The 26,618-nt window shown below is 42.1% G+C and overlaps 1 protein-coding gene across 2 annotated transcripts in view; it reads left to right on the top strand.

Moving 5' to 3' along the window:
* Positions 1–26,618, top strand: part of GANAB (glucosidase II alpha subunit) — a 95,092-nt gene that overhangs the window by 58,130 nt on the left and 10,344 nt on the right. For both annotated transcript variants that reach the window (XM_075837320.1, XM_075837321.1), the window contains 9 exons: positions 8,685–8,781; positions 9,776–9,956; positions 10,038–10,191; positions 14,646–14,881; positions 24,388–24,514; positions 25,235–25,314; positions 25,388–25,531; positions 26,202–26,298; positions 26,394–26,495. In XM_075837320.1, coding sequence (XP_075693435.1) covers positions 8,685–8,781; positions 9,776–9,956; positions 10,038–10,191; positions 14,646–14,881; positions 24,388–24,514; positions 25,235–25,314; positions 25,388–25,531; positions 26,202–26,298; positions 26,394–26,495 — 1,218 coding nt within the window. The remainder of the gene's footprint in view (positions 1–8,684; positions 8,782–9,775; positions 9,957–10,037; positions 10,192–14,645; positions 14,882–24,387; positions 24,515–25,234; positions 25,315–25,387; positions 25,532–26,201; positions 26,299–26,393; positions 26,496–26,618) is intronic.

Below are 26,618 nucleotides of genomic sequence, written 5' to 3'. Positions count from 1 at the left end.
GTATCGGCACTGAGCGCTCTATTTGATCAAAAGATAAGACCATCCCTGGGTTATGAGGTTCACTGAAGCTTTTTTTTTTTTTAAGAGCACAGCAGGGACCCAGCGGCAATGGACATAAAAATTTCTGATCGCCAGCATTTAACCCCTCAGATGCCGGTGTCAGATGTGACCACTGGCACCTGAGGGGTTTTTACTGCCCCTTTCTCCAGGCAACCTCCATGACCGCACCACAGGAGGTTGACTCCACGCCCTAATAGGGACTGGGAACAGAGGTTAAAAGCCCCCATCCCAACTCCATCCGTATTTTTCCTGTCCCCATGGGGCATGGCAGAGAGGTGCTCTGGGAACAGTCTAGTAAGTTTTAAAAATTCTGTTTACTTACCAAGCAGCGGTGGTCAATCCGTATCGTTCCTCCTCCACAACTGCTTTTGGTTTTGCTGTTCTCCTGTCCCTCTTCGGAGGTAAAGCTGAATGGTCCCAAAGAAACTTCGGGTCCAGTCCTCCATGAGTTCCCCAGCCATATTCCCAGGGCCTCTTCCCCGTGTACAGGACGCTGGCCGTTGGATAAAGCCACTTTCAGTTCCACGATGACCACTTCCTGTCGGTGGAATGCATGTTCGTGCCAAAGCTAAACTAAGTGCGGCCTACTTCCGGTAGTGGCAAATGCAGAAATTATGAACATTACAGCGGATTGGAGGCCCTGGAGAAAGATTCCCTCGAATTGGACAAGGAAGGCGCTGATCCCGGCGGCAAGATATAAAAACGCCCTGATCAAGGGGCTCTTTCTACTAAGGTAAATCATACATATCTATAGTGCCTGAGATAGAAGGATCCTCCTCCCGCTCTGGTTCTGTGGAGCGCAGCGCAAACCCTGGCCCAGTAAGTATTACTGTCAGGGGATCTGGGATTCTTTAGCAGGGGGATCTGGGATTCTTTAGCAGGGGGATAAATTACTTAGATTTCCATTTTTCTTGTTAGGGTGACAAAGAGGCACTCCAAAAATCTAAAGAAAAGACCCATATAACCCATAAATGTGGCATTTGTTCTAAAAAACATCAGTTGCTCATAAGAAACCCCTCTGTCAGGCCTGTACAGAGAAAATTATACGGGAAGAACAACACTCTTTAATGGATGAGATAAAAACCCTTATGCGAGTAGAGATACAGTAGTCTCTAGTAGCTTTCTCGCAATCAAACATGTCCTCCGTTTCCACCCTGGTGAGGAAAAAAAGAAGGCTAATCCCAGATGACAATTCAGATTCTGACTCTAAAAGCTGTCCTCTCTTCCTGACGGTATGGAGGAAGCGGAATTATCTCATCATATGGTAGAATATGATGAAGACAGAAAATCATTTTTCATCAGAATCTATGGATGAATTCAGGCCATAAGAAGCACTGAGGTGATTAAAGAAAAAAAAAGAACAGGTTATGATGAAATGTTCGCAGGATTAAGAAATGGGAAGAAATGGGTTTTTCCCATTCATGAAAATATTCAAAATTTAAATAGGAGTGTAAAAAATCCAGAGAAAACGCTGGGTATTCCTGGGGAGCTAAGAAATTCCAAAAATTAATGTACAGGTAGCCAAAGTGGCTAGGAGAAAGACCCTTCTGTTCGAAGACTCCTCTCAGCTCAAAAGTCCTATGGATCGGAAAGCGGAGTCTCTATTAAAAGAAGACCTGGGAAACCTCTTCAGCCCTTTTAAAAAGGAATGTAGCTTCTACCTGTGTAGCCGGATCCATGTTTCATTGGCTAGATCAGCTGGAAGCCTACTTGAGGGAGGGTACCCCTAGCGATTAAATCCTTGCATTCCTTCCTTTACTCCAACAAGCTACGGGGTACTTAGCTGATGCCTCAGCTGAGTTGGTAAGAGCCGCAGCAAGAACTGCTGTCCTCTCAAACACTGCTAGACGAGCCTTGTGGCTCAAATTGTGATCAGCGATACTGTTTCCAAATCGAAACTATGTACTATCCCGTTCAAGGGAGAATGTGTTTGGACCCGCACTGAATAAGATCCTTGAAGAGGTCTCGGACAATAAAAAAAGCTTTACCCGAAACTAAGCAGCCAAAAAAGAAATATTCCTTTCGGCCTTCCAAAAGTCAGTCCCAAGACTATAAAGGTAAAGGAAAGTCAGGGGAATGGAGTTAACCAAAAGATGGCGAGGTAAGAAATATTTTTCTTAATACCAAACGCAGATAAACAGTGACGTCAAAGTGGGCGGAAGGATCTCAAAATTTACAAGGAATGGGAAAACATTACCACGAACGCCTGTATCTTAAATACAGTTCAAAAAGGATACAAAATAGAATTTTCTTACAAATCCCCCAGAGAAATTGGTCATTACAAATCTACAGACCGCTTTTATTCAAAAGGTGCTGCAAAACCGATTCCTGAAACTCCTTCAGATGCAAGTCATTTTACTAGATCCTCAGGAAGAGGAAGAATTAGACCATTATTCTCACCTATTTTTGGTAAAAAACAAACAGCGCTTTCAGGACAATAATAAATCTAAAACCGTTAAACAAATTTTGTATCCTACCATCGTTTCAAGATGGAATCCATAAAATCAACAATTCCACTGATTGGGAAAAATTACATGATGGCCACGATCGACCTTCAGGATGCCTATTACCACATACCTATTCATCCCCGACATCAAAAATTTCTACGATTTGCCATCATTCAGAATCAAGATACAGAACTCCCAGATTTCCTCCCGTTCGGGATTTCTTCCGGCCCAAGGATCTTCACAAATTTAATGGTGGAGATAGTGGCTTATTTAAGGAAACCAGAAATAAATATTGTTTCTTATTTAGACTATTTTCTCATTGTGGCTCATGTATCACCCCTCTTGCAGACTCACCAAAAAAAGACCTGCTAGGTTCTTCAAAATTTAGGCTGGAACAAACTCCCAAAAAAAATTCGATTTTCAGCCATCGAAACAAAGGCTATTTTTAGGAGATCTACTGAACTCCCAAAAACAAACACCTTTTTTACCTTCGGACAAGAGACTTCAACTTATCCAGAAGATAACTTCCTTCCAGAAACTAAGTCTCAATGAGAAACGCCATGTCAGTACTAGGATCTATGACCGCGTGTATTCAGTCAGTGGCATGGTGTCAAGCCCATACCAGACCTCTTCAAAGCCTGATACTGTCCAGCTGGGACAAGAATCCTCTATCTGGAAAAGAAGATTCCTCTTTCCAGTTATGTGACGTCTTCTCTCCTCTGGTGGAAAATGTAAAAAAAAATCTGAAAGGGGTTTTGTGGCATCAATTTCCAGTAATATCAGTGACCACTGACACCAGCAAAAGGGGCAGGGGAGCGCTTCAACTGCACACGTTCCAAGGTATTTGGGACCAGACAGTCTCTTCTAATTCCTCAAACTTCCGGGAGTTAATTGCGGTTTGGGAAACCCTGAAAGCATTATCTCATGTTCGAATCTATTCAGACAACATGACTACTGTAGCTCATTTATGTCACCAAGGGCGCACAAGACATCAAAGTCTTCAAGCTTTAGCAGCCAAAATATTTTTTGGGGCAGATTCTCACCTACTATCCCTGACAGCCATTCATCTCAAGGGCTCTTGCAATATACAGGCCGATTTTCTAAACAGGAACAATCTGGATCCAACCGAATGGAGCTTAAATGATGAAGTCTTCCAGTTAATTACCCAAAAATGGGGGCGTCCTCAAAAAGATCTCTTGGCATCCCAAAGAAATCCCTCTTTTCTTCTCTCTAAGCCCCCAAGATGCCTTAGTAGGGGTGGACGCACTAGGTCACAAATGGGATTGCCTATGCCTTTCCTCCCTTTTCCCTGCTACCCAGGGTCCCACAAAAGATGCGGAGAGAAAAAAAATAGACTAATTCTTGGTGGCTCCCTTTTGACCCAAAAGAAGCGGGTTTGCTCTCCTAAACAACCTAAAGCTGGAAAACACCATAACGCATGCGTAAAACACTATTTCTTTTTGTGATAAGTCCACCTGGCCCATTCCATTATATGAAAGATTTTGGTGGGGGTTTTTTTTTTTTTGCAGGCGGGCCTCGATAAAGGACTAAGGCCTCATGCACACGACCGTAGTGTTTTTCTGGTCCGCAAATTCCAGGACCGTGTTCCGTGAAATGTCATCCGCAGTTCATCCGTATGTCCTCCGCAGTTCATCCGTATGTAATCCGCAAAATGCGGATGAAAAAAAAAAAGCCTAGGTAAAACATGATGACGACAGAACTCATTCCCGGTCGTCGCCTAGCAACACTTCCGCAAATCCGCAAAACTGCGGCTGACACACGGAGGTGTATCCGCAATTTCCACGGGCCCATTGACTTCTATTGGCATGTCCGCACCGCATTTGCGGCCCATAATAGGACATGTCCGGAGTTTCTGCGGCACGGATGTGCGGACATGCGGAGACCCGTGAAAACACGGATAGTGTGTATGGGCCCATAGAAATGAATGGGTCCGCAATTCTCCCGTGGATTTGCGGGGGAATTGCGGACGCAAAAACACGGTCGTGTGCATGGGGCCTAAGACCTAGCACATAAAAAGTACAGGTCTCCTCTGCTTGAGCATGTTTTTTTTTTTTCGTTTTGATTTTTAGATTTAGCAAATCGTAGAGGGATTAAACGCTTTATGAAAATGGGTGTCAGACTTTCTCCCAAAGTCTCAAATTTGCTTCCTGCGTGGGATCTGAATATTGTTCTTAAAGGACTATCCATGTCGCCTTTTGAACCGTTAATAGATTCAAATATCCGAGACCGATCATGGAAAACGGCTTTTCTTATAGCGAAATTCAAGCTCTCTCGATAAGAGAACCTTATTTTATAATACTGGACGATGTAATAATTTTCAAGATAGACCCACATTTCCTTCCAAAAGTAGTCTCTGAATTTCACATGTTTCAAAATATTGTTGCCTTCCTTCTGTCAAAATCCTTCTAACCTGAGAGGCAGTTTCATTCCCTGGGTGTACGGAGAGCGTTTTTAAAATGCCTTGAGGTATCCAGTGAATCAAGATTTTATTTATTCAATTTCAAGGTCCAAGTAAGGGAAAGAAAATATCATAGTACTCTTTCAAATTTGATTAAAAAGGCGATCTGTCAATCATACACCATTCAAGGCTTATCTCCTCCAAGCAAACTTAAAGCTCATGCTACAAGAGCAGTCTCTGTCACTTGGGCCGAGAGGGCTAACACAACCATCGAGCAGATCTGTAGAGCAGCAACCTAGTCTGCCCCTCATACTTTCTCCAAACACTACCATTTGGCCATTTTTTTTTTTACTAAAGATCTCTCTTTTAGGAGAAAAGTACTTCAAGCAGTGGTTCCTCCCTAAAGGTGATCATTTTGGTAATCTCCTGTGGTGCTGTCATGGAGGATGACTGGAGAAAATAGAAATAGTTCTTACTTGTAATTTGGTTTCTAGGAATCCTCCATAACCGCATCCTTATTTTCCTCCCTGTGGTTCTTAGGTGTCTTGCAATGCTAATAGTTTTTTGTGAAACACTGATGGAGTTGGGATGGGGGAGGGGCTTTTAACTTCTTTCCTTTCCTTATTAGGGCGTGGAGTCAACCTCCTGTCATGGAGGATTCCTAGAAGTAGAAACCAAATTACCATTAAGAATTCTATCTTCACTTCTAGGCCGGTCACACGCGGGAGCCGGTGTATTCCTATAGCAGCTGGGAGCCTTGTGAACGCTCCCAATCCTGCTATTGGAAGAATTCTATTGAGACCTGTCTTTGGCAAGTCTCAATAGCAGTGCACAAATTTTGCCATAGAATGCGATATTGTGATATTGCAGTCTATGGCATAAGCGATCTAATGACCACAGGTTCAAGCCCCTTAGGGGAGCTGAAAAATAGTAATAAGATTTTTAAGAATTCAAATCACCCCACCCCTTTTCTACATCAAATATAAAAATAAACATATTCGGTATCCCTGCGTCCTAAAATGGCCAAAGTATAAAAATATTTTCGAATCCAGTGATCTCCGTAGCGGGAAATAAGGTCAAAATGGCCGATTCTCAGTTTTTGGTGTTTTTTGCCACTTCAACCCCCAAAAAGATTGAATAAAAAGTGATCGAGATGCCTGACATTCCCCAAAATGGTATTCATAAAAACTACGTCTTTCCACGTACAAGAAGACTCCTTACACAGCTCTGTACATAGAAATATAAACCAGTTACGGGGGTCACAATATGGCGATGCGAATTCAAACGTAAATTTTTTTTTTTTAAAGGTACTAAAACATAATCTATATAAATTTGGTATCCCCGTGGTCGTACTGACCCAGAGAGTAAGAGGTAACGTGTAATTTTCACTGTACAGTGAACACCGTAAAAACGGAACCCATAAGAAAATGGTGCAACTGCTGTTTTTTTCCAATTTCACCCCATTGTGCATTTTTTTTCCAGCGTCCCACTACATCACACAATATTAAAGTACCATCAGAGCGTACAATTTGTTCCGAAAAAATTAAGCCCTCATGACTGTCAACGAAAAAATAAAGTTATGACTTTTTGAAGCTAGTGAAGAAAAAACAAAAGCATAAAATAATGAAAATTAGTCTGTCCAGAAAAGGTTATAGTTGGTACAGTTGAAAAGACACATGTCCATCAAGTTCAACCAAGGTATGGTAGAAAGGGAAGGGATGAAACTAAATTTCTACACATTGACATAGGAGCTAATGTTTTTTAATTCTAGGAAATGATCTAAGCCTTTTTTAAAGCCATCAACTGTCCGTGCTGTGACAGCTCCTGCGGTGACTATTCCATAGATTCACAGTAAAGAAGGCTTGTCGCCTCTGCAGGTTGAACCTTTTTTTCTCCAGACGGAGGGAGAGCCCCCTGGTTTTTTGAGGGGGTTTTACATGGAACAGGATTTCACCATATTTTTTTTATGTGCCATTCATATATTTATATAAGTTAATCATGTCGTCGTCCCCCCCCCCCCCCTTAGTCGTCTTTTTTCAAGGCTAAATAGGTTTAATTCTTTTCATCTTTCCTCACAACTTAGATTCTCCATGCCCCTTATTACATTCGTTGCTCTTATTTGTATTTTTTTCAACTCCAGGACATCCTTTGTATGAACTGGAGCCGAGGAATGAACTGCTTATTATAGAGGAGTGCGCACTAATGCTTTTATTAGTGGCTCTCACTTCAGCTAGGCATATTAGTGAGTTTCAGGCAATTTCCGTTAATCCACCTTTCACTACGATTTCTGATGATCGTTCTGATTAGACCCAACCCAGCCGTTCTCCATAAGGCCCGATGCACACTAACGTGTTTTTGCAGTCCCATTCATTTCTATGGGCCCATGCACACAACCGTGGTTTCCATAGTCCGTGCATTGCCCAGGAGCCTGGACCGCAAAAAGATAGGACACGTCAAATTACGGCCGTGTTTTGCGGTACAGGCTCATAAAAATGCACGCGGCCATGTGCACGGTCCGCGATTTGCAGGCGGCCCGTGGGTGACATTCCGCGGCTGTCAGTCGAAAATCACGGCCGTGCACACCACTACGGTTGTGTGCGTGAGGCCTAAGGTGTCCCAAGTTTCACCGTTCTCAGGAGATTATTTTGCCGCCGCCTTGTACCATTCAAATCTCCTAGGGAGGTAGAATTTCAATGTCTAGATGTTAGAAGCTCACTCCACTAGGGCAATTTCTACATCCTGGCTGGAAAAGGCCAATGCTTCGATTCAGCAAATTTGCAAGGCTGCTACATGGTCTTCACCTTCTACTTTTTCAAACTCTTCCGGTTGGATATGGGATCTAACGCTGATCTTTTCTTTGGTAGGAGGATGCTTCTAATGATGGTCCCTCCCTGATTAGTTTCTGTTCTATTCTCTCAATGGTGCTGTCATGGGTGAAGGGAAAAGACAATTATTTACCATTCATTTGATTTTCCAGAATCGGTGACTGCACCGTTGTTACATTCCCACCTTTTAATTCTTCCAGTATATGGTTCTTTAGTTTAAGGATGTAGTCTGGTGACTATTCCTATGATTTTTATATATTCAACTTAGGCTTCGTTCACATCTGCGTCGGGCTTCCGTTCATGGGTACCGTCGGACCTTTACGTCATAGCAACCCATGAACGTAAATCATAGCTTTCTGTTTGCATTACCATTGAGTTCAATGGTAATGCTTCCGTTACAAATGGTTTTAGTTTGTAGTCGACTGCGCTATTGACTCCGCAAAAAAACCTGCAACCTTACGGAACGGAGACAAATGGAAACCATTTGCAACAGAGGCATTACCATTGAAATAAATGGTAATGCAAAAGGAAAGCTTTAGTTTCCGTTCATGGGTTCCCAAGTCTGACGGTACCCACGAACGGAAGCCCGACGCAAATGTGAACGAAGCCATAAGAGTTCTTCTCTTTTACTATGAAACACTGAAGTGGGAGGAGAGGCTCTACATTTTTATACTGTAGGTTTCCTGTCACTGGGGGCAGATCCTCTTACTGGTACTGTCATGAATTATGGAAAATCACATTACTGGTAAGTAATTATAATTTTTACAGAAGTACTTCGTGTGGTCTGTGCTGCGAGCTCTCCAAAAACTGCTATAACCATCATAATGTGACTCACTAGGCCACCTGCACTACATTAACAGCTTTGATGTAATGTTTATAATTATATTGAATTGGTTATGTCCGGATTAATTCTAAGATGTGACTTTCATGCAGGTCCGTCTTCAGTGGGTCTTGATTTCTCTCTACCGGGATTTGAACATGTCTATGGGATTCCAGAACATGCTGACAACTTAAGACTACGGACAACAGAGTGAGAACGTCTATACAATTTTATTTTTATTTTTTTTTTTTCTTGCGTGTTTATACTATTGAGTTTAGTTACATCAAACATATGTCTGCATACCACAAAAAGGTTGCCAGATGTGGGGCTGGGCGATTATGGCCTGGATCAAAATCACGATAAACTGAACATGTATCCTCTGTTACGACTATTGAATGATTATTTAGGCCACACTCCTTTTGCATGCCATGCCCCTTATTTGCATGCTACGCCATTGAATTTAATATTTATCCCCTGAGCCTGCTGTATACTAATGTATATAATCCCCCATAGCTGCCCTCCACGCTGTATAACTCCCCCATAACTTCCCTCCACGCTGTATAACGCCCCCATAACTGCCCTCCACGCTGTATAATGCCTTACGGCTCTCTGCTCTACCATTGGATTTGACTGTATCTGCATCCCGAGGACGCAGATACAGTTAAAACCAGGGAAAAAGACATTTGAAGACACCGAAATGCGCAAGATGACGTCTGTTAATTGCGCTGAAATATTTATTATTTTTTTTATAAATTGCCAGCCCTACCCAGTTGTATACTGTACAGCAACCATAGGATTCTATTGTGCAGATGTGTCAAGAGTGATCCTTTGGCATGCGTTTAGCAGGGTTGCTTGCCCTCGACTGCACTTGTGCCATAGAAGGGACTGAGTTCTGTGAACTCGCAGGACCCTTACTAACTCGTGCCAGTACCCTGTAGCTACTGAGGAGCACCATTGTAGAGACTGCTACCATATACTATATAGTATACATATTGTATATTACTAGTAAAATAAAGCATGGACAACGATTGAATGCACTACCCCTATTTAAAATAAAAAAAGCTTTACCCAGTTACCTTCCATCTTGATATGGGGGGGGGGGGCGGGATTTATGTAAGTTTTGTGTCCCTGGTGCTCTTATACTCACCCTTTCAAAAGTTGGCAAAATCCTTGATTTATAAATGAAAGTTTTTAATCTTTGTAGGAACACCGATCCTTATCGGCTCTATAACCTGGACGTCTTTCAGTATGAGCTGTATAACACCATGGCTTTATATGGCTCGGTTCCCCTCCTACTAGCACACAATGTTCAGCGAACATTAGGTATTTTTTGGCTCAACGCAGCAGAGACATGGGTAGATATCACTTCTAACACAGCTGGCAAGGTGAGAATGTTTTGTCGTAAAGTAAAAAGTGTAACATGAGAGAACGGTCTAGTTGCTAATATCCTAGTATAAATTGCGCAGACTCTCCTTGGCAAGATGTTGCAGTACATGCAGGGAGGTGGTGAGACCCCACAGACAGATGTACGTTGGATGTCAGAGAGTGGAATCATTGATGTGTTCATTCTACTGGGACCTTCACCAAATGATGTCTTTAAGCAGTATGCCAGCCTCACAGGTATTTAAATATAAAACTTGGTACTAATTAGTACTTTGTGATCATGTACTCACAATGTAAAGTATATTTGGAAATGCCTGAATATTTTGGTAGAGATTGGAATAGAGGAGGGGGTGTTTATTTAAATGCAAGCTAATATATTTTTGTTCTATTACTTTAGGCTTTGCTACCAGTTTCTTTAACCCCTACCCGCATGAGTCCGTAACTATACGTTGTCGCGGGAGGCTACTTCCTGTACGAGGACGTATAGTTACGTAGTCATTCCCGCTGCACACTGTCACCGACAGCTGACACTCCTCTCTTGCCGGCCAGCGATCCTTTGCCGCTGATTTCGGCAAAACCCATTAAATGCGCCAAGCCGCATTTTAGGGGTTTTTAGCACTCGGCAGACCCCGGTCTGAAATCGTGGGGTTTGACGATTGTTAGCGTGCCAAACTGAGGCCAAACAATGGCCTCTGTGTATGCTATGGACGGAAGCCTATCAGGACTAGCCTCAGGCTGTTCCTGATAGGCTTCCTGTCAGAGTGACAGGAAGTCACTGTCGTTCCTGATGCACACTGTCGGCGACCGTGTGCATCGGGAACCGGGAGGTCCGCTGTCCCCGACAGTTGACACTCCAGTGTTGCCGATCAGCGGCTCATCGCCACTGATCAAGGCAATCAACCCCTTAAATGCGGCGATTGAATGCGATCCCCGCATTTATGGGGTTTGTAGCTCATCGGCAGACCCCATGCAATCGTGGGGGTTGCCATGGCAATCGTGGGCCAGACAACGGCCTCCAGGTCTGACATGTATGGAAGCCTGAGAGGACCAGCCTCTGGGTGGTCCTCCTAGGCTTGCTGTCCGTGACACTGACGTCACACTGACAGTTGGAATACATTACACAACCTAGGTAGCGTAATGTTTTCTAGCAGCGATCAGAGCTGCTGGTCAAAAAAAGTGTAAAGAAATAAAAGTTAATAAAGTTTGTTTTTTTTTTGTTTTTTTTCCTTTTAATAAGTCTTTTACTATAGGAAAAAATTAAAACGTTTAAAAAAAAATTTGGTATCACCGCGTTCGTAATGACCCAAACTATAAAACTATGTTGTTTTTCTGGCACGGTGAACACCGCAAAAAAAAAAATATGACAAACTATGCCAGCATCGCTATTTTTTGTCACCACCCCTCCCAAGATATAGAATCAGAAAGTCGCATGTACCCCAAAACAGTACCAATAAAAACGAACACCTGTCTCACAAAAACAAGCTCTTACATAGCTTCTTTTTTTTACTAAAAAATGAAAGTTCTGGATCTCAGAATATGGCAACACAAAAAATAAATGTGATTTTATTGTGCAAACACCGCAAAAACAAAAAAAAACATATACATATGGTATTGCCGTAGTCTTGCAGAATAAAGTAAAAATTAATTTATTGCGCATGGTGAACACATAAGAAGTAAAGAATTGAAACCGCCAAAATCACTTTTTTGGCCACCTTGGCACTTAAAAAAAATTATTATTTAATAAGTGATCAAGAAGTTGTATGTACCATAAAATCGTACCAATAAAAGCTATAGCTCGTCCTGCCAAAAATAAGCCCTCACACCGCTCATTCGACCAAAAAATTAAAATGCTAATTATACCCCTAGAAAAACGCCTTGTGGGGTGTAGTCTCCAAAATTGGATCACGTTTGGGGGGTTTGATTGTTTTGGCCCCACAAGATCTCTGCAAACCGGAAATTGGGCATAAAATATGTTCCTAAAAAAAAGAAGGCCCCAAAATCCTCTAGGTGCTCCTTTGCTTCTGAGGTGCTTGTCTATTACCATACTAGGGCCACATGTGGGATATTTCTATAAACTGCAGAATCTGGGCAATCAATCTTGAGTTGCGTTTCTCTGGTAACACCTTCTGTGTTACAGACAAAAATGGATTACAAATGAATTTCAGCAAAAAAAATCATTTTTTAATGCCTAAAGGGTTAAAATACTTTCTAAATACTGTTTTTGAATACTTTGAGGTGTGCAGTTTTCAAAATGGGGTTATTTATGGGTACTTGCTAATATATAGGCCCTCAAAGCCACTTCACAACTGAACTGGTCCCTGAAAAAGTAGCATTTTGACATTTTCTTGAAAATATGAGAAATTGCTGCTAAAGTTCTAAGCCTTGTAACGTCCTAGAAATATTAAAAGGATGTGAAAAAAACTATGCAAATATTAAGGCCTCATGCACACGAACGTGCTTATTTTTTTTGGGGGGGGGTTGTTTTTACAGCATCCACTAGGTGGTAAAAATTACATATTCACCTTATTCTACAGGTTGATACGATTACGGCGATACCAAATTTTGTTTTGTTTTATGTTTTACCACTTTTAAAAATAAAATAAAACGATTTGCTAAATTAAAAACTTCTGTCGCCATGTTCTGAGAGCCATAACTTTTTCATTTTTCCATCAATTTAGCGATGTGAGGGCTTAAATTTTGCGGGGAGAGCTGTAGTTTTCACTGATGCGACTTTTCGATTTTCGATTGCTTTTTATTTCATTGTTTTTTTGGAGCGCTAAGGTGATCAAAATCCAGCAATTTGCATGATATATATACATATATATGTGTGTATATGTAATTTTATTATTCTTTTCCGGCATAAACCGAGCGCGTTCAACACTATATTGCGATAGTTTGGACTTTTACGGACGTGGCGATACCAATTATTTTTTCCATAATTCATCGCGCCATGGCGTGTTTGAGGGGGCACACCCTGATTCTAACACTTTAAATGCTGCAGTCGCGATTGACCGTGGCGTTTAAGGATTTAAACAGGCGAAATCGAAGTGAACTTTGATTCCACCCGTTGCAGCGAGGTGTCGGCTGCGTGTAACAGCCATCACCCCCTATACATGGAGCGAGCTCAGCCCGTGAGCTCGCTCGATACTTCCCCTTAACCCTTATCACGTACAGTTACGTGATTTTGTGTTAAGTGGTTAAAGCATTCCTTAGTTATTACCACATAAAGTTACACATGTCAGATTTGAAAAAATGTGTTCCCTCAAGGCCAAAACAGGCTGCGTTCTAACTGGGCTAAGGGAATCTCTAGCTTAGAACAATAGATCACTAAGGCTTCGTTCACTTCTGCGTTCCGTCGCTGACGCTGACTGACTCGAACGGAAACCAAAAGGTTTTAGTCTCCATCACCATTGATTTCAATGGTGACTGATCCGGTGCCAATGGTTTCAGTTTGTCTCAGTTGTGTAAGGGTTAAAGGGGTTGTCCGAGATTTAATAACTTTGTGTTAATGCTTTCAATTTATAAATGTAAATACATTTGTAATATACTTACGTTTTCCAAAGTGGCCCCGTTTCCAGATCCTGCCATGGGGAACTTGACGGGTGACGTCACTCTCTGCACTGGCTCTGGCCGCTTTGTTGATCTTGAATTCTTTGCCGGGTATACGACACGTCACTTGTCACGTGGTGTATATCGGCTTGTTCTGCTACACAGCCCGTAACGCGCATGTGCGGTCACTGCTGTTCTCGAGATAACAGCAGGGGCCGATATACACCACGTCACAAGTGACGTGTCGTATACCCGGAAACGAATTCAAGATCAACAAAGCGGCCAGAGCAGAGAGTGAGATCACCCGTCAAGTTCCCCACGGCAGGATCTGGAAACGTGGCCACGTTGGAAAACGTAAGTATATTACTAATGTATTTACATTTATAAATTGCAAGCATTAACACAGTCATTAACTCTCGGACAACCCCTTTAAATTGTTTTGACTAAATGAATAGCGTAGCCGACTAAGCTATTGATTCCTTCAAAACGACGGAACCCTTGCACAACTGAGACAAACAGAAACCATTGGTACTGGAACAGTCACCATAGAAATCAATGGTGATGGAAACGGAAACCTTTTGGTTTCCGTTTGTGTCAGTCAGTCGGTCCGTCGGAGCGGGACCATAGCGCATATGTGAACGAAGCCTTACTCCTGACATTTTGGTAAAACATTCAAATTTTCTAAGCCTTAATGTTCTACAACTGATGGTGCTCAGCAGTATAATACTGCAGAAATAAAACAAGAAAATAATAAAGATATGGAGCTCGCCTAATATTAAGACTAGTATTTAATAGCTGTTAGCGTAATTACATCTGTTAATAAGATCTCAGAAGATATGGCTTCAGCCGAACGCTTGCACCAGAACATGTGAAGAAGCGTCTGATACTATTTGTTAGCAAAGTCTAGTTCAGTAAAATAAATGGAGGCAGCTCGCATGTCTGCCCACACGCTCCAGTGTACTGCAGGGAAGAGAGGCACTGGGTTTATCTTTTATCATGTGAGGAATCGGTTTCTACGTTTTTTTTCTAGGACACATCATGTTATTTGTTAAAATTCAGAAACTGATGCATTTCCTGGGCAGGCGACTGAGGGTTTCCTCCAGTTTGTTTTTGCTAAGTCTGTATCATTCACCTTTATACAGGCACTCAGGCTCTTCCACCATACTTCTCATTGGGATACCACCAGTGCCGATGGAACTACAATGATGAGGATGATGTCCGTAATGTGGATGCTGGCTTTGATGAGCATAATATGCCTTATGATGTCATCTGGTTAGATATTGAACATGCTGATGGGAAGAGATATTTCACCTGGGACCCTAACAAGTTCCCCACGCCAAAAGAAATGCTGACTGGATTAAAAGAGAAGAGGAGGAAGGTGAGCCAGTCTGTTACCGTGCTTCAAAACTGATTTTAGCAGGGCACACACATACACACACACATACATATATATATATATATATATATATATATATATATATATATATATGTATTTGCAAAGCCCCTGAGGGACCAAAACAGTGGAAACTACCTGAAAGGGACTCCATTTGGGAAACTACACCCCCTTGAGGAATTCATTTAGGAGTGTAGTAAGCATTTTGACCATACAGGTGTTTCATAGATTTATTAGAATTGGGCAGTGAAAATTAAAAAAAAAAAAATTCTACATTTTTCATTTTCTTAACAAATAAAAGGAGAAAAAGCACCCCATTTGTAAAGCAACCTCTCCCAAGTACGGCAATACCCCATATGTGGTCATAAACTGTTGTTTGGGCACACGGTAGGGCTCAGAATGGAAAGAGTGCCATTTGGCTTTTGGAGTGCAGACTTTGCTGGATTGGTTTCTGGGCGCTATGTCGCATTTGCAAAGCATCTGTGGGACCAAAACAGTGGAAAACCCCCCCAGAAGTGACCCAATTTTGGAAATTGCACTCCTCAAGGCGTTCACCTAGGGGGTGTAGTGAGAATGTTAACCCTGCATGTGTTTTACAGAATTTGGTGTACACTAGATGTTGCAGAGTGAAAATGGCAATTTTTTGTGTGTGTATTAATGAACACAGCACTCCAACATACCTATAGATTAGGCCATGTGCTCGTTACTAGAGGATGAATCCGTTCCCCAAATTGAATGTAGAAAAACCATAGAACAGAGTAGAGGCACCAGGACTTCAGAGTATATGAAATGGGGTGGATTTATTCACCTCAAGTGAGCGACGTTTCGGTTCGTCACAGAAGTTTTCTCAAGCTACTAAATACTACACACACTGTCAAGTATAAATAGGCAGTACATACAATAATTATTCAAAGCCTAATATACAGTATGTAAAAAACAGTTGTATAAACACAAATTCCATCACATGTCAAATGACCAGTGTTTAACCCCTTCCCTCTTTGGCCACTTTTGACCTTCCTGACAGAGCCTCATTTTTCAAATCGGACATGTTTCACTTTATGTTGTAATAACTCCGGAATGCTTTTACCTATCCAAGCGATTCTGAGATTGTTTTCTCGTACACATTGGACTTTATGTTACTGCTCGATATGTTCAGTATTTAATTGTGAAAAACACCAAAATTTAGCGAAAAATTGCAAAAATTAGCTTTTTTCTCAATTTAAATGTATCTGCTTGTAAGACAGGCAGTTATAACACACAAAATTGTTCCTAATTAACATCCCCCATATGTCTTCTTTAGATTGGCATCGTTTTTTGAACATCCTTTTATTTTTCTAGGACGTTACAAGGCTTTGAACTTTAGCAGCAATTTCTCACATTTTCAAGAAAATGTCAAAAGGCTATTTTTACAGGGGCCAGTTCACTTGTGAAGTGGCTTTGAGGGCCTTATATATTAGAAACCCCAAAAAAGTCACCCCATTTTAAAAACTTCACCCCTCAAAGTATTCAAAACAGCATTTAGAAAATGTCTTAACCCTTTAGACCTTTCACAAGATTTAAAGCAAAGTAGTGAAATTTACAAATTTCATATTTTTTTGCAGAAATTAATATTTTTATTTTTTTTTATAACACAGAAGGTTTTACCAGAGAAATGCAACTCAATATTTATTGCCCAGGTCCTGCAGTTTTTGGAAATATCCCACATGTGGCCATAGCGTGCTACTGGAATGAAGCACCGGCCTCAGAAGCAAAGGAGTACCAAGAGGATTTTGGGGCCTTATTTTTATTAGAATATATTTTAGGCACCATGTCAGGTTTGAAGGGCTCTTGCGGTGCCAAAACAGTGAAAATCCCCCAAAAGTGACCCCATTTGGGAAACTACACCCCTCAAGGAAATTATCTAGGGGTATATAACAATAACAGGTGACTATCCTGAGATAATTATGAAAGTAAATGTAAGTACTAGAATGCTCTGCAGTGGTATTTGAGGTATTAATATTAGCTCAGAAGGAGAGGAGGTCAAGGAATGACCATATAACAGGCTTTTAGTGAAGTCTAGCCAGTTCTGCCACATTTGTACATTTTTTACATGAGCTCCACTTTCCCAACCAGCAAGTTCCTCCATTCTAAAAATCTGTCCAATCTTTTCCAACCATTGAGGGATTGTAGGCGGGGACACGGATTTCCATTGCAAAGGGATAAGTAGTTTTAGCTGCCGTCAACAAATGGGTTACTAGTGAATATTTAGCCGGCCGAATTGAAGTGTTCGGTAACCACAACACCACAAGTTCAGGGGTGATGCAGAAGTCCATCCCACATATTACACTTATAAGTCTCGTTACCTCAGACCAAAAGTCCTTTAGGACTGAACAATGATACCATATATGTGAGAGTCCCTACCTCCGATCTACATCTCCAGCACAACTCATCAGTGGTAAGCCGCCATTTACAGAGTAGCTGGGGGGTTCTATACCATCTCGTAAGTGTCTTAAAGAGGCTCTGTCACCAGATTATCAAATCCCTCTCTCCTATTGAATGTGATGGGCACTGCAATGTAGATAACAGCAAAGTTTTTTTTTGTTTTTTTTTTTTAATTCACAACGCCCAGTTGGTAAAAACACAATACACGCCCAATTGGAAATACGCGAAAACACGCCCAGTTGTCCATTGAAAAGCTCATTTGCATAAATATAAAATTGCTCATAACTTGGGCGAAAATGATAGTTTTTTAAAAAAAAACAAAAAACTTTGCTGTTCTCTACATTGCAGCGCCGATCACATTCAATAGGAGATAGGGATTTGATAATCTGGTGACAGAGCCTCTTTAAAGGAGTTCTCTTGTATCTTAACGCAGCGAGAAAATCCATGCGAGTTTGACAAAACAGTAGATACTTCAGAAGGGGTAAAAGTGGTGGAAAACTCCTTTTCCCATGCCAACAAATATCTAGGTTTATGCGAGGCAGCTAACTGCAGGCGTTTAGTGTATATTTTAGAGAGAAGGCTTGGGAACAGCAAATCATCTTCTAGCCAATTAATGTCCCGCAAGGGTTGTGTATACCTTGTACAGAATTCTTTACATAACGTAGTGAATGCAAGATCAAGTAAGTGCGACCAAGGATATTGAATCTGGATGGCTGCCGCTTTCAAGAAGGCCGGGAGAACCTTGAGTGGCATAAGTGGAGAGGGTCCCTTATCTGGATTTGGTTTTATAAAGAGGTTCTACCAAACCTCCACCGTGCCTTTCAATGTATTACTCGAATGGACTGCCTTTATTGGTACATTGGACCAAAGGTGTATGATCCCCTCATCCCCAAGAATGTGTCGTTCTACGTGTATGTGAGGCCACTCAGTCTGCTGTGCATGCACTAACGTCAGCCATCTAGCTAAGTGATTAGCTCTATAGTAGGCCTGAACATCTGGTAATCCGCATCCTCCTTGTTGTCTGCCAAGTCGTAATTGGGCGTATGCAATTCTAGGGTGAGCAGCGTTCCATATAAACTTCGAAAATAGGCGGTGTATTTGATTAAAGAAGGATTGCGGAAGACATATAGGAATTGTCTGCATCACATACAAAATCTGTGGCATTATATAACATTTGAGTATATTCTTCCTTCCCATCCAAGAGCCGTATGGGATTCTTAAGCCTGAGAGATAAGAACTAATTTTCTTAAACAGCGTTTTATAGTTCTACTCGAACAGCTTAGCAGAGTCTGAGGAGATGCGAACACCCAGATATGTTATGTCCGTAGATTTCCAGGTAAAAGGTGTAGACAATTTGAGGAGTTGGATCACTGATTTTGGCACCGTAACATTTAGAGCCACCAATTTTCCCAGATTGATCCTTACATTTGAAATTTTTCCAAAGTCCTCCAGTATCGCAAGCATCACTGGAAAAGCTTGAAGGGGGTTTGATATAAATGTAAGTCGTCTGCAAACGCTGCCGTTGAGTGAGTAACTTCCCCAATCTTAAGGCCCTGAACCTCTTGGGACTGTGTAAATTTCTGGATTTGGGGTTCTATAGTTAGCACGAATAGGGATGGGGACAACGGGCAGCCCTGTCTCGTTCCGTTGTGAATATCAAAGGACATGGAGAGGGTGCCATTTATTCTAATCCTAGCGGATGGCTTATAAAGCGTGAAGATGGCTCTAATAAAGGCGGAAGGGAATCAATATCTAATAAGTGTCGCTGCCTTAAAGTCCCATGCAACACGGTCGAATGCCTTTTCTGCATCAGTGCTGAATTTTTTGTTTTTTTGCCCAAGATATTACATTGATTACCCTGGTAGTGTTACATTTCCCCTCCCTATGTGGGACAAATTCTGTCTGTTCCGGGTTAATCAGTTTGGGGAGCAATAGATTAATACGGCGTGCCAGTAACTTTGCCCACCATTTCACATCTGTATTCAGGAGGGAAATGGGCCTATAACTTCCACACATCATAGGATCCTTGCCTTCCTTTGGGATGACTGTTATATGTGCGTTAAGCATTCGTTTGGAGAGATAGTCTCCCTCCAACAATGCGTTGCTAAGTTTCACAAAGTGTGGCAACAGAGTTGCAGCGAAAGTTTTGTAGTAAAATATGGGGAACCCATCCGGACCAGGGCTTTTACCACCGGGTATGGAGGTTCGTACCTCCCTAACTTCTTGTTCTGTAAAAGGGGCTGTCAGACCCTTCAAATCTGCTTCATCTAATTTGGGTAAGGAGATGGAATTAAGGAAAGATTCAATGGGGGCAGAACGATCCCCCAGTCTTGAAGATGGATCGCTGGGCCCCAAATTATAGAGAGCGGAATAAAATCTGTGAAACTCCATTGCAATATCTTCCGTGGAGGAGACCACCTCTCCAGTGTCTCTTTCCATTTTGGTAATAAAGGATTTTTCTTTTTGTTTTTTAAGAAGGCTTGACATAATTTTGGACCCCTTATCTCCGTGGGCATAGTATTTAAATTTACATAGCTGGAGTGCCTTAGCAGCCTTAACATTCAGGAGATCTTTAAGATAGTTTCTCAATTTTGCGAGTTCAGGTTGAGATTTCTGTATAGTTGATTGTTTTCTAAGCGTTTCTAAAGCTGAGATTCTGTTCAAAAGGGAGTTCATTTTAGCGTCTCTGGCTTTTTTGACTCTAGAGCCCAGAGCGATGAACTCGCCTCTAATGCAGGCCTTATGAGCCTCCCATATGGTCGGCAAAGGGGTCTCCGGAATGTTGTTAAAGCGAAAATACTCCTGAAGCTTGCTCTCAATCTTTAAGATATTATCTGGGGAACCCAGCAACATTTAGTTTAGTGCCCAGGTCAGTGTCTTTCTAGGGAGAGACAAAATAGACAGGGAAATGGAGATTAACGCGTGATCAGATATTAATATGGACCCTATGTCTGAAGCAGTGACGTTGCAGAGGTGTATGTTGGAGATATATATGCGGTCTAATTTGTGATATGTCCCATGTACTGTAGGATAGTATGTGAAGTCTTTTGTGTCAGGATGGGCTGCTCTCTATGCGTCAACTAGCGAAAGGTCGGCTAGTGCCCTCTTCATTGTCCTGAGCGCTTTGTTAGATATAGCCAGTGTTTTGGAAGTAGTATCAAGGTTATGGTCTAATACACAGTTGAAGTCCCCTCCCAGAACCAGGACTCCTTCCTGAAAGATTTGTAGTTTATGTAAAGTACCAGTTAGCCATTTAGCTTGGTTTCTGTTAGGAGCATAGATGTTAGCTAGAGTAATCTTTGTGTTCCCTATTGTTCCTTTAACGAATACATATCTCGCAGCAGGATCAATTTGTTGGGCTAGCAGAGTGAAGGGAACAGATCTACCAATGGCAATGCTGGCCCCTCTTGATGCAGAAGAATGCATGCTGTGAAACCACTGTGAGAATGAGGTGTGAGCTAATGATGGGGTGTGTGAGTGTCTGAAATGGGTTTCTTGCAGGAATAATATATCTGACTGGGCTTTCCTGGCAATAGCAAACATTTGGTTGCGTTTTTGAGGAGTATTAAGTCCTCTCGCATTCAGTGAAGCAATATTTACCTCCGCCATGTTTACAGATGTCTAATGGGTTAATGATAATGGGAAGGAACTCATGAGGTGTCACCACAACTTCAAACTTAGAACAAATTGTATGAGAAAAAGAAACATCGCATATATTGCAATACATATCACACAGAAAACGGACTGAAAGGCCTGAGATCACGCAAATCCAAGCCCCCATGGGTAGGAAAGTAGCTCTGGAAACAAATATACATATCATAATACTCCTATTCACAATACGAGAAGGGTATATCCAATCCATTCTGTAAAAAGAAAAAGAAACGCACTTTCTGTTAGTGGCTAATAAACTGATAGTACCATTACTGTATAAAACTTATAAGGATACATAAGGTGCTAGCTGGAAGCCTCTAACAAACAATAGGCCTTCTGTTAGCAGGAAGGCAGGGGCCTATTCAAGGCAATTTCACACCCAAAAACATTCCTCATATCTAGAGCACAGATTTCCAAGTCTCAGAATTCAGGTGGGAGCCCGCTTTGGAGACTTAGCCTTGGATTGTAGAGACCAAACATCTGGAGGTGCTAAATCCGGGAACGGAGATGGTATATCCAATGGAGTGATGCGTAGCACAGTCCAGATTTTATGTAAGTCTTCAGGTTGTCTCACCACTAGGGGTTTACCATTATTCATCACAGAAAGTCCAAAGGGGTACAGCCATCTGTAGGGGATATGACGATCTCTCAAAGTGTCTGTGAGCGGCTTCAAAATTCTTTTGGTTAGCGTGCTTGTTGCTACGTCTTGAAAAAACAAGATTTTACACTTGTCATAGTAAATTCCCTGTGAGTCCCTGGCTTTTTGCAAAAGGGCAGCTGTGTCTACAAAACCTGAGGAGCCCACACACCACATCTCTCGGCGGTTCCCCAGTGCAGGTTTAGGTCTTAGCGCTCTGTGTATGTGTTGGATAACCTGAGAGGCTCGTTCCGCCCCCAGTAGGTCCGAGAAAATCGATATGGCTGCTGCCCTCAGAGCCTCCGCTGCCACAGTCTCCGGCACCCCTCTGAGCCTAATGTTCTTCCTCCTGTTACGATTCTCCTGATACTCCAGCTGAAGAAATGCAGTATTTAGATGTTCCTGTTGGGAGATGACATTCTGTTGTGTCACTCTGCTGTGAGACAATAAAGCAGTATGGGCATTTTCCAACTCGTCTACTCTATGGCCAATGTGCTTGACGTCCATTTTGATATCAGAGAGTTCTTTCAACACTGGTGACAAGGCTTGCGCCAAACATTTCTTGAGAGAGGCTCTAGAGATATGGCAGGCATCTGATTCATCATATGTGGTAGTCTGAGCCGCACTGCTCTCTATATGAATCCCCATCTTGTGACATTTCAGTGTCTTCTTCATGTGCAGAAAGATTACTCCCAGCAGAGGAGGAGGCAGAATGTTTTTTTTACTAAAACGATCAACATCATGTTTAATTTTTTGCTTTTTAGGAGTGTTTTGTAGGTCCTTGAGCTTATCTTTGCCAGTTTTCACCATCTTTTATTAGCTTGTGGTACCAAAGAGAAAAGAAAGTGCGTGTCTCCTCAGTGGTAATTACATGTGGCTCATTCAGAACCGCGCTTACAGCTTCCCAGCTTCCTCCCTACGTAGTGGAGGGGAGGAGAGGGTCGCCTAGCAAAAATGTAGAATTGAAGTCCAGATGACTGCAGTATATGGCAGATCGATGTCAGCACGTATACACTAGGTGCGCTCCTAGCAATAAAACATTAGAGCATTGCTCTTTTAGGTAGTGTAAAAATATGGGGCTTGGGGAGTAAAAGTGGCACTTACGCCAAAGTCTATGAACGCTTGTCTGCAGGTTCTCCTGTCAGGTCCCGGCTTATCTTCCCCAGACGTCACAGTGAGGCTCCGATTGCTAGTAAGACTCAAGGCAGAGGATATCTTTGTGGGCCAAATATAGTCTCGTTATTTTAGTGTCCCTAAGCCAGCTGTTTCTGCATAATGTGCAGGTCTTATCGGTTCTTGTAGCAGCTCCGCTTCTCCCACCGATCCGTCACGCCGGGAATCTAGGGCGCCGGTCTCACACGAAGCGAAGGCCTCACTCTCTCCTCACCAGTAAATCGCCGAAAACGGGTCTGAGCGGGTTCCCAATCCACACAGTTAGCAGGAAGGAAGGACGGTACCTTTTTGGCACAGTTTGTGCTAAATCAGCAGGCAGATGGATCAGGATAAGCACTAAATCAGCGGAGCTCCCCAGAGTTGCCTCCGGTCACTGCAGCGTCCAAGCCACGCCCCCTTTTTACATCATTTTTGATGTGTACGCTGTGAAAAAATAAAATAAAAACGTTTCACTTGTTAATGTAAGGCACGAGGTTTGATGAATTTAACCTCCATGTGCCTCACATTAATAGTTATTAACCCCATCATGTACCTCACACATTAACCCATTATAACTGAGAAACATGATGGGGTTAATTACTATTAATGTGAGGCAAATGGAGGTTAAATTCATCATCGCGCCTCGCATCAGAAAATGGAAGTATTTTATTTTTTTATTATTACTATATACATTTATGTGAATTTAAAAACAATAGTGTAAGAATCTAACTTACACCCAAGAGAACAGACCAAATCACACTACTCGGACTCATGGCAAATCGCAACAAATCTATATAGACTGTTAAATATGAGGAGAATATGCATAATACACATTAAGTCCCTTTGGGGACATCGTTTCTAGAGTAAAAATCCACTCGCGTTCTTTTCGTTTAAGGGCCAGCTCTCTATCGTCTCCCCGTCTGTTTAGGGGTACAGAGTCAATAATTTTAAAACTCAGTTGGGATACGTTATGTCTGCAATCTAAAAAATGTCTAGATACTGGCAAGTCTCGTCTTTTGGTATTGATGCTAGACTTATGGTTCCTCTTCCTGAGGGTTACTTCAGTGGTAGTCTCACCCACATAATACACGCCACAAGGACAACTCAATAAATAAATTGCAAAGGTGGTTTTACATGTGTAAAAGCCCTGGATTTTAAAGGTTTTACCTGTTTGATGACGACAAAAACGATCTCCCTTAGGGCCTGTTCACATCACCGTTCATTTCCGTTCCGGGGTTTCCGTCGGGTGAACCCCGCAACGAAAAGTGAACCCCGGAACGGGAAGCGAACTGTCATCTGAACAGGCCCTAAATCATTGCACATGTTACTCCCAAGGCACGGAAAGCAACAGCTTGAAGCTTGAAAATGCCTTCAATGGGAAGGTGAGACGTTGCCTGTATGTTGGGTGAATACGTTTTGGATTTTTATATCACTGGAGTGCTGCCTCATTTTTTGGATTGTGGTTGTACTTGTTTAGAGTCTCATGTCAAGTTTCCCCTGAGGATAGCCCCCACATTTCATGCTACGATGCAGCTCCTATACTTCGTTTGTTCGTGCGTGCGTGTGTGTGTGTGTGTGTGTGTCTCCTATCTATCTTCTAATATGATATTTCTTCTCTATTCTATTGCAGATGGTGGCTATCGTTGATCCTCACATAAAAATAGACAGTGGATATCTGATTCACAGTGAGATCCGATCTCGTAATTTCTATACTAAAACCAAAGATGGAAGTGACTATGAGGGGTGGTGCTGGCCAGGTTAGTTTAATCTTTGATTAATTAATCAGATCACTGTTGTGCAGATAAACTTATGCTTGTGAAGATCTCGCATCCGCTTCTTCCATATTACTCTACAGTTATGAGGCCTCATACAGTCACTTAAATGTCTAAAGGAAATATGACGTGAGGATGTTGGCCACAGAAATGTCTAGTGTAAGCTGCAGGATTTTGTGTTCCTATAAGGGTATGTTCACACAGTTATTTGCAGACAGAAAAATCTGCCTCAATTCCGTCTGGAACCTGCCTGCATGCCGTTTGCCCTGTTTTTCGTGACTTTTTTTTTGCCCACGGCTGCTTATCGCCGCATTCAAAACGCAGCAAATAAACACTTTCTCTTCCTCCCATTGATGTCAATGGGAGGTCAGAGACGTAAACACCCAAACATAGGGCATGCCGCTGCTGTTTCCCGGGGAAAAAAACGCCTCCGCCTCCCATTGAAATCAATGGGAGGCATTTTCTGACATTTTTTGGAGCGGTTTCCACGTCAAAAAAGTGTGAAAACTCTGTGTGAACATAACCTTTTGGTGTAAACCTCTGGCATTACATATGGAGATATGAACATATTGTCATAAAGTCACCTTCCAAAAAAAATGGAGGAGGGGGTGTTACAGGTTTTTGTGTTTTTCTTATAGATTTTAATACTAGAAACCAGTGTTTTGTACCGGAGAATAGCATATGTGGTGTTCTCTTCCCTTTCAGGTTCTGCTGCTTATCCTGACTTCACTAATCCGGATATGCGAGCCTGGTGGTCCAGCATGTTTTCATATGACCAATATGAGGTAAAACGCTGCACATTTGGTTTTTGTTTTGTTTTTTTGTGCTGTTGCTTAGGTTTGTTTGTTTGTTTATCAGGGATCTATGGATAATCTGTTTGTTTGGAACGATATGAATGAGCCATCTGTATTTAATGGCCCAGAAGTAACTATGCACAAAGATGCTGTACATTGGGGTGGCTGGGAGCATCGGGAGATTCACAATCTTTATGGGCTGTATGTGGTGAGTATGAAGATCATATGATTTTACTTTTAAAGGGAAGTTCAGGTCTTTAGAGATTGTGTGCAGGCGGTAACTTCAGTAAGATTAGTCACTTACTAATCTGCTGTCTGTAGCTGAAATGCCTTTGTAAGCCAGTCTTGCATGACCAGGCTCCTGTGTATAGACCGCTTGTGTGACGTCCCGTACACGAACGTTATTTCCCCCTCCCTGTAGTATTGGACTTCACGCATCACACGCCTCTTATCTCCACTCCCTGCTTTCTTCCCTCCCCTGTCTTATGACTGATCTATTTCACAGAGCTGTGTCTCAGTAGTTAACAGTGAGTTCTTTACAGCACTACCTTACACCTTGTAATATAGGGGCATGCAGGCATCGGTAAATATAGGCAATATCTGTGAGGAGAGGAATCCTAAGAACTGTAGTTGTTTACATGGTAATACCAAAACCCAGAAAGCACTGCCAGCTTCAAAATAGCAGTACAGCACAGAGCTGGGCAAGATAACAAAAATTCTGAACTATGCTGGCATCATCTGGTCCGCATTCAGACACGTATGGATCCTTTTCTGTATTTTTCATTCGCTCGAATAACCCCTTTCCCCTCTTTAAGCTTGGTATGCGTTCAGATTTATCCTTCTGTTCATCTTCTTGCTGGTTCATTGAATATTTACAGCACCGAGCCACTGCTGAGGGTTTGATTCAGCGTTCTGGTGGGAATGAGAGATCATTTGTCTTGAGTCGAGCCTTCTTTGCAGGATCACAGCGTTATGGTGGGTAACGTTGAAATGTGGTTGGAATCCTCTATATGAGACCTACAGGAATTACAATAAAACACTTATTTTAACTTTTTTTTTTTTAAATCCAGGTGCCGTGTGGACAGGTGACAATGCTGCGGAGTGGGATCACTTGAAAATATCTCTCCCCATGTGCCTGAGTCTGGCTCTAGTTGGCATCTCATTCTGTGGAGGTTTGTGCAAGTTCATAATCTTCTATATCTTTTGCTTCAGTATTTTATTAAAAGGGTTGTTTCATCCCAGACATTGTATCACTATAATACGCCACTGTGAGATCGGTAGGTGGCTGTGACCCC

Source organism: Rhinoderma darwinii, chromosome 9 (assembly GCF_050947455.1).
Source record: "Rhinoderma darwinii isolate aRhiDar2 chromosome 9, aRhiDar2.hap1, whole genome shotgun sequence".
In the NCBI taxonomy this organism is placed as follows: Eukaryota; Metazoa; Chordata; class Amphibia; order Anura; family Rhinodermatidae; genus Rhinoderma; species Rhinoderma darwinii.
This window is presented reverse-complemented; position numbering and strand designations above follow the sequence as displayed.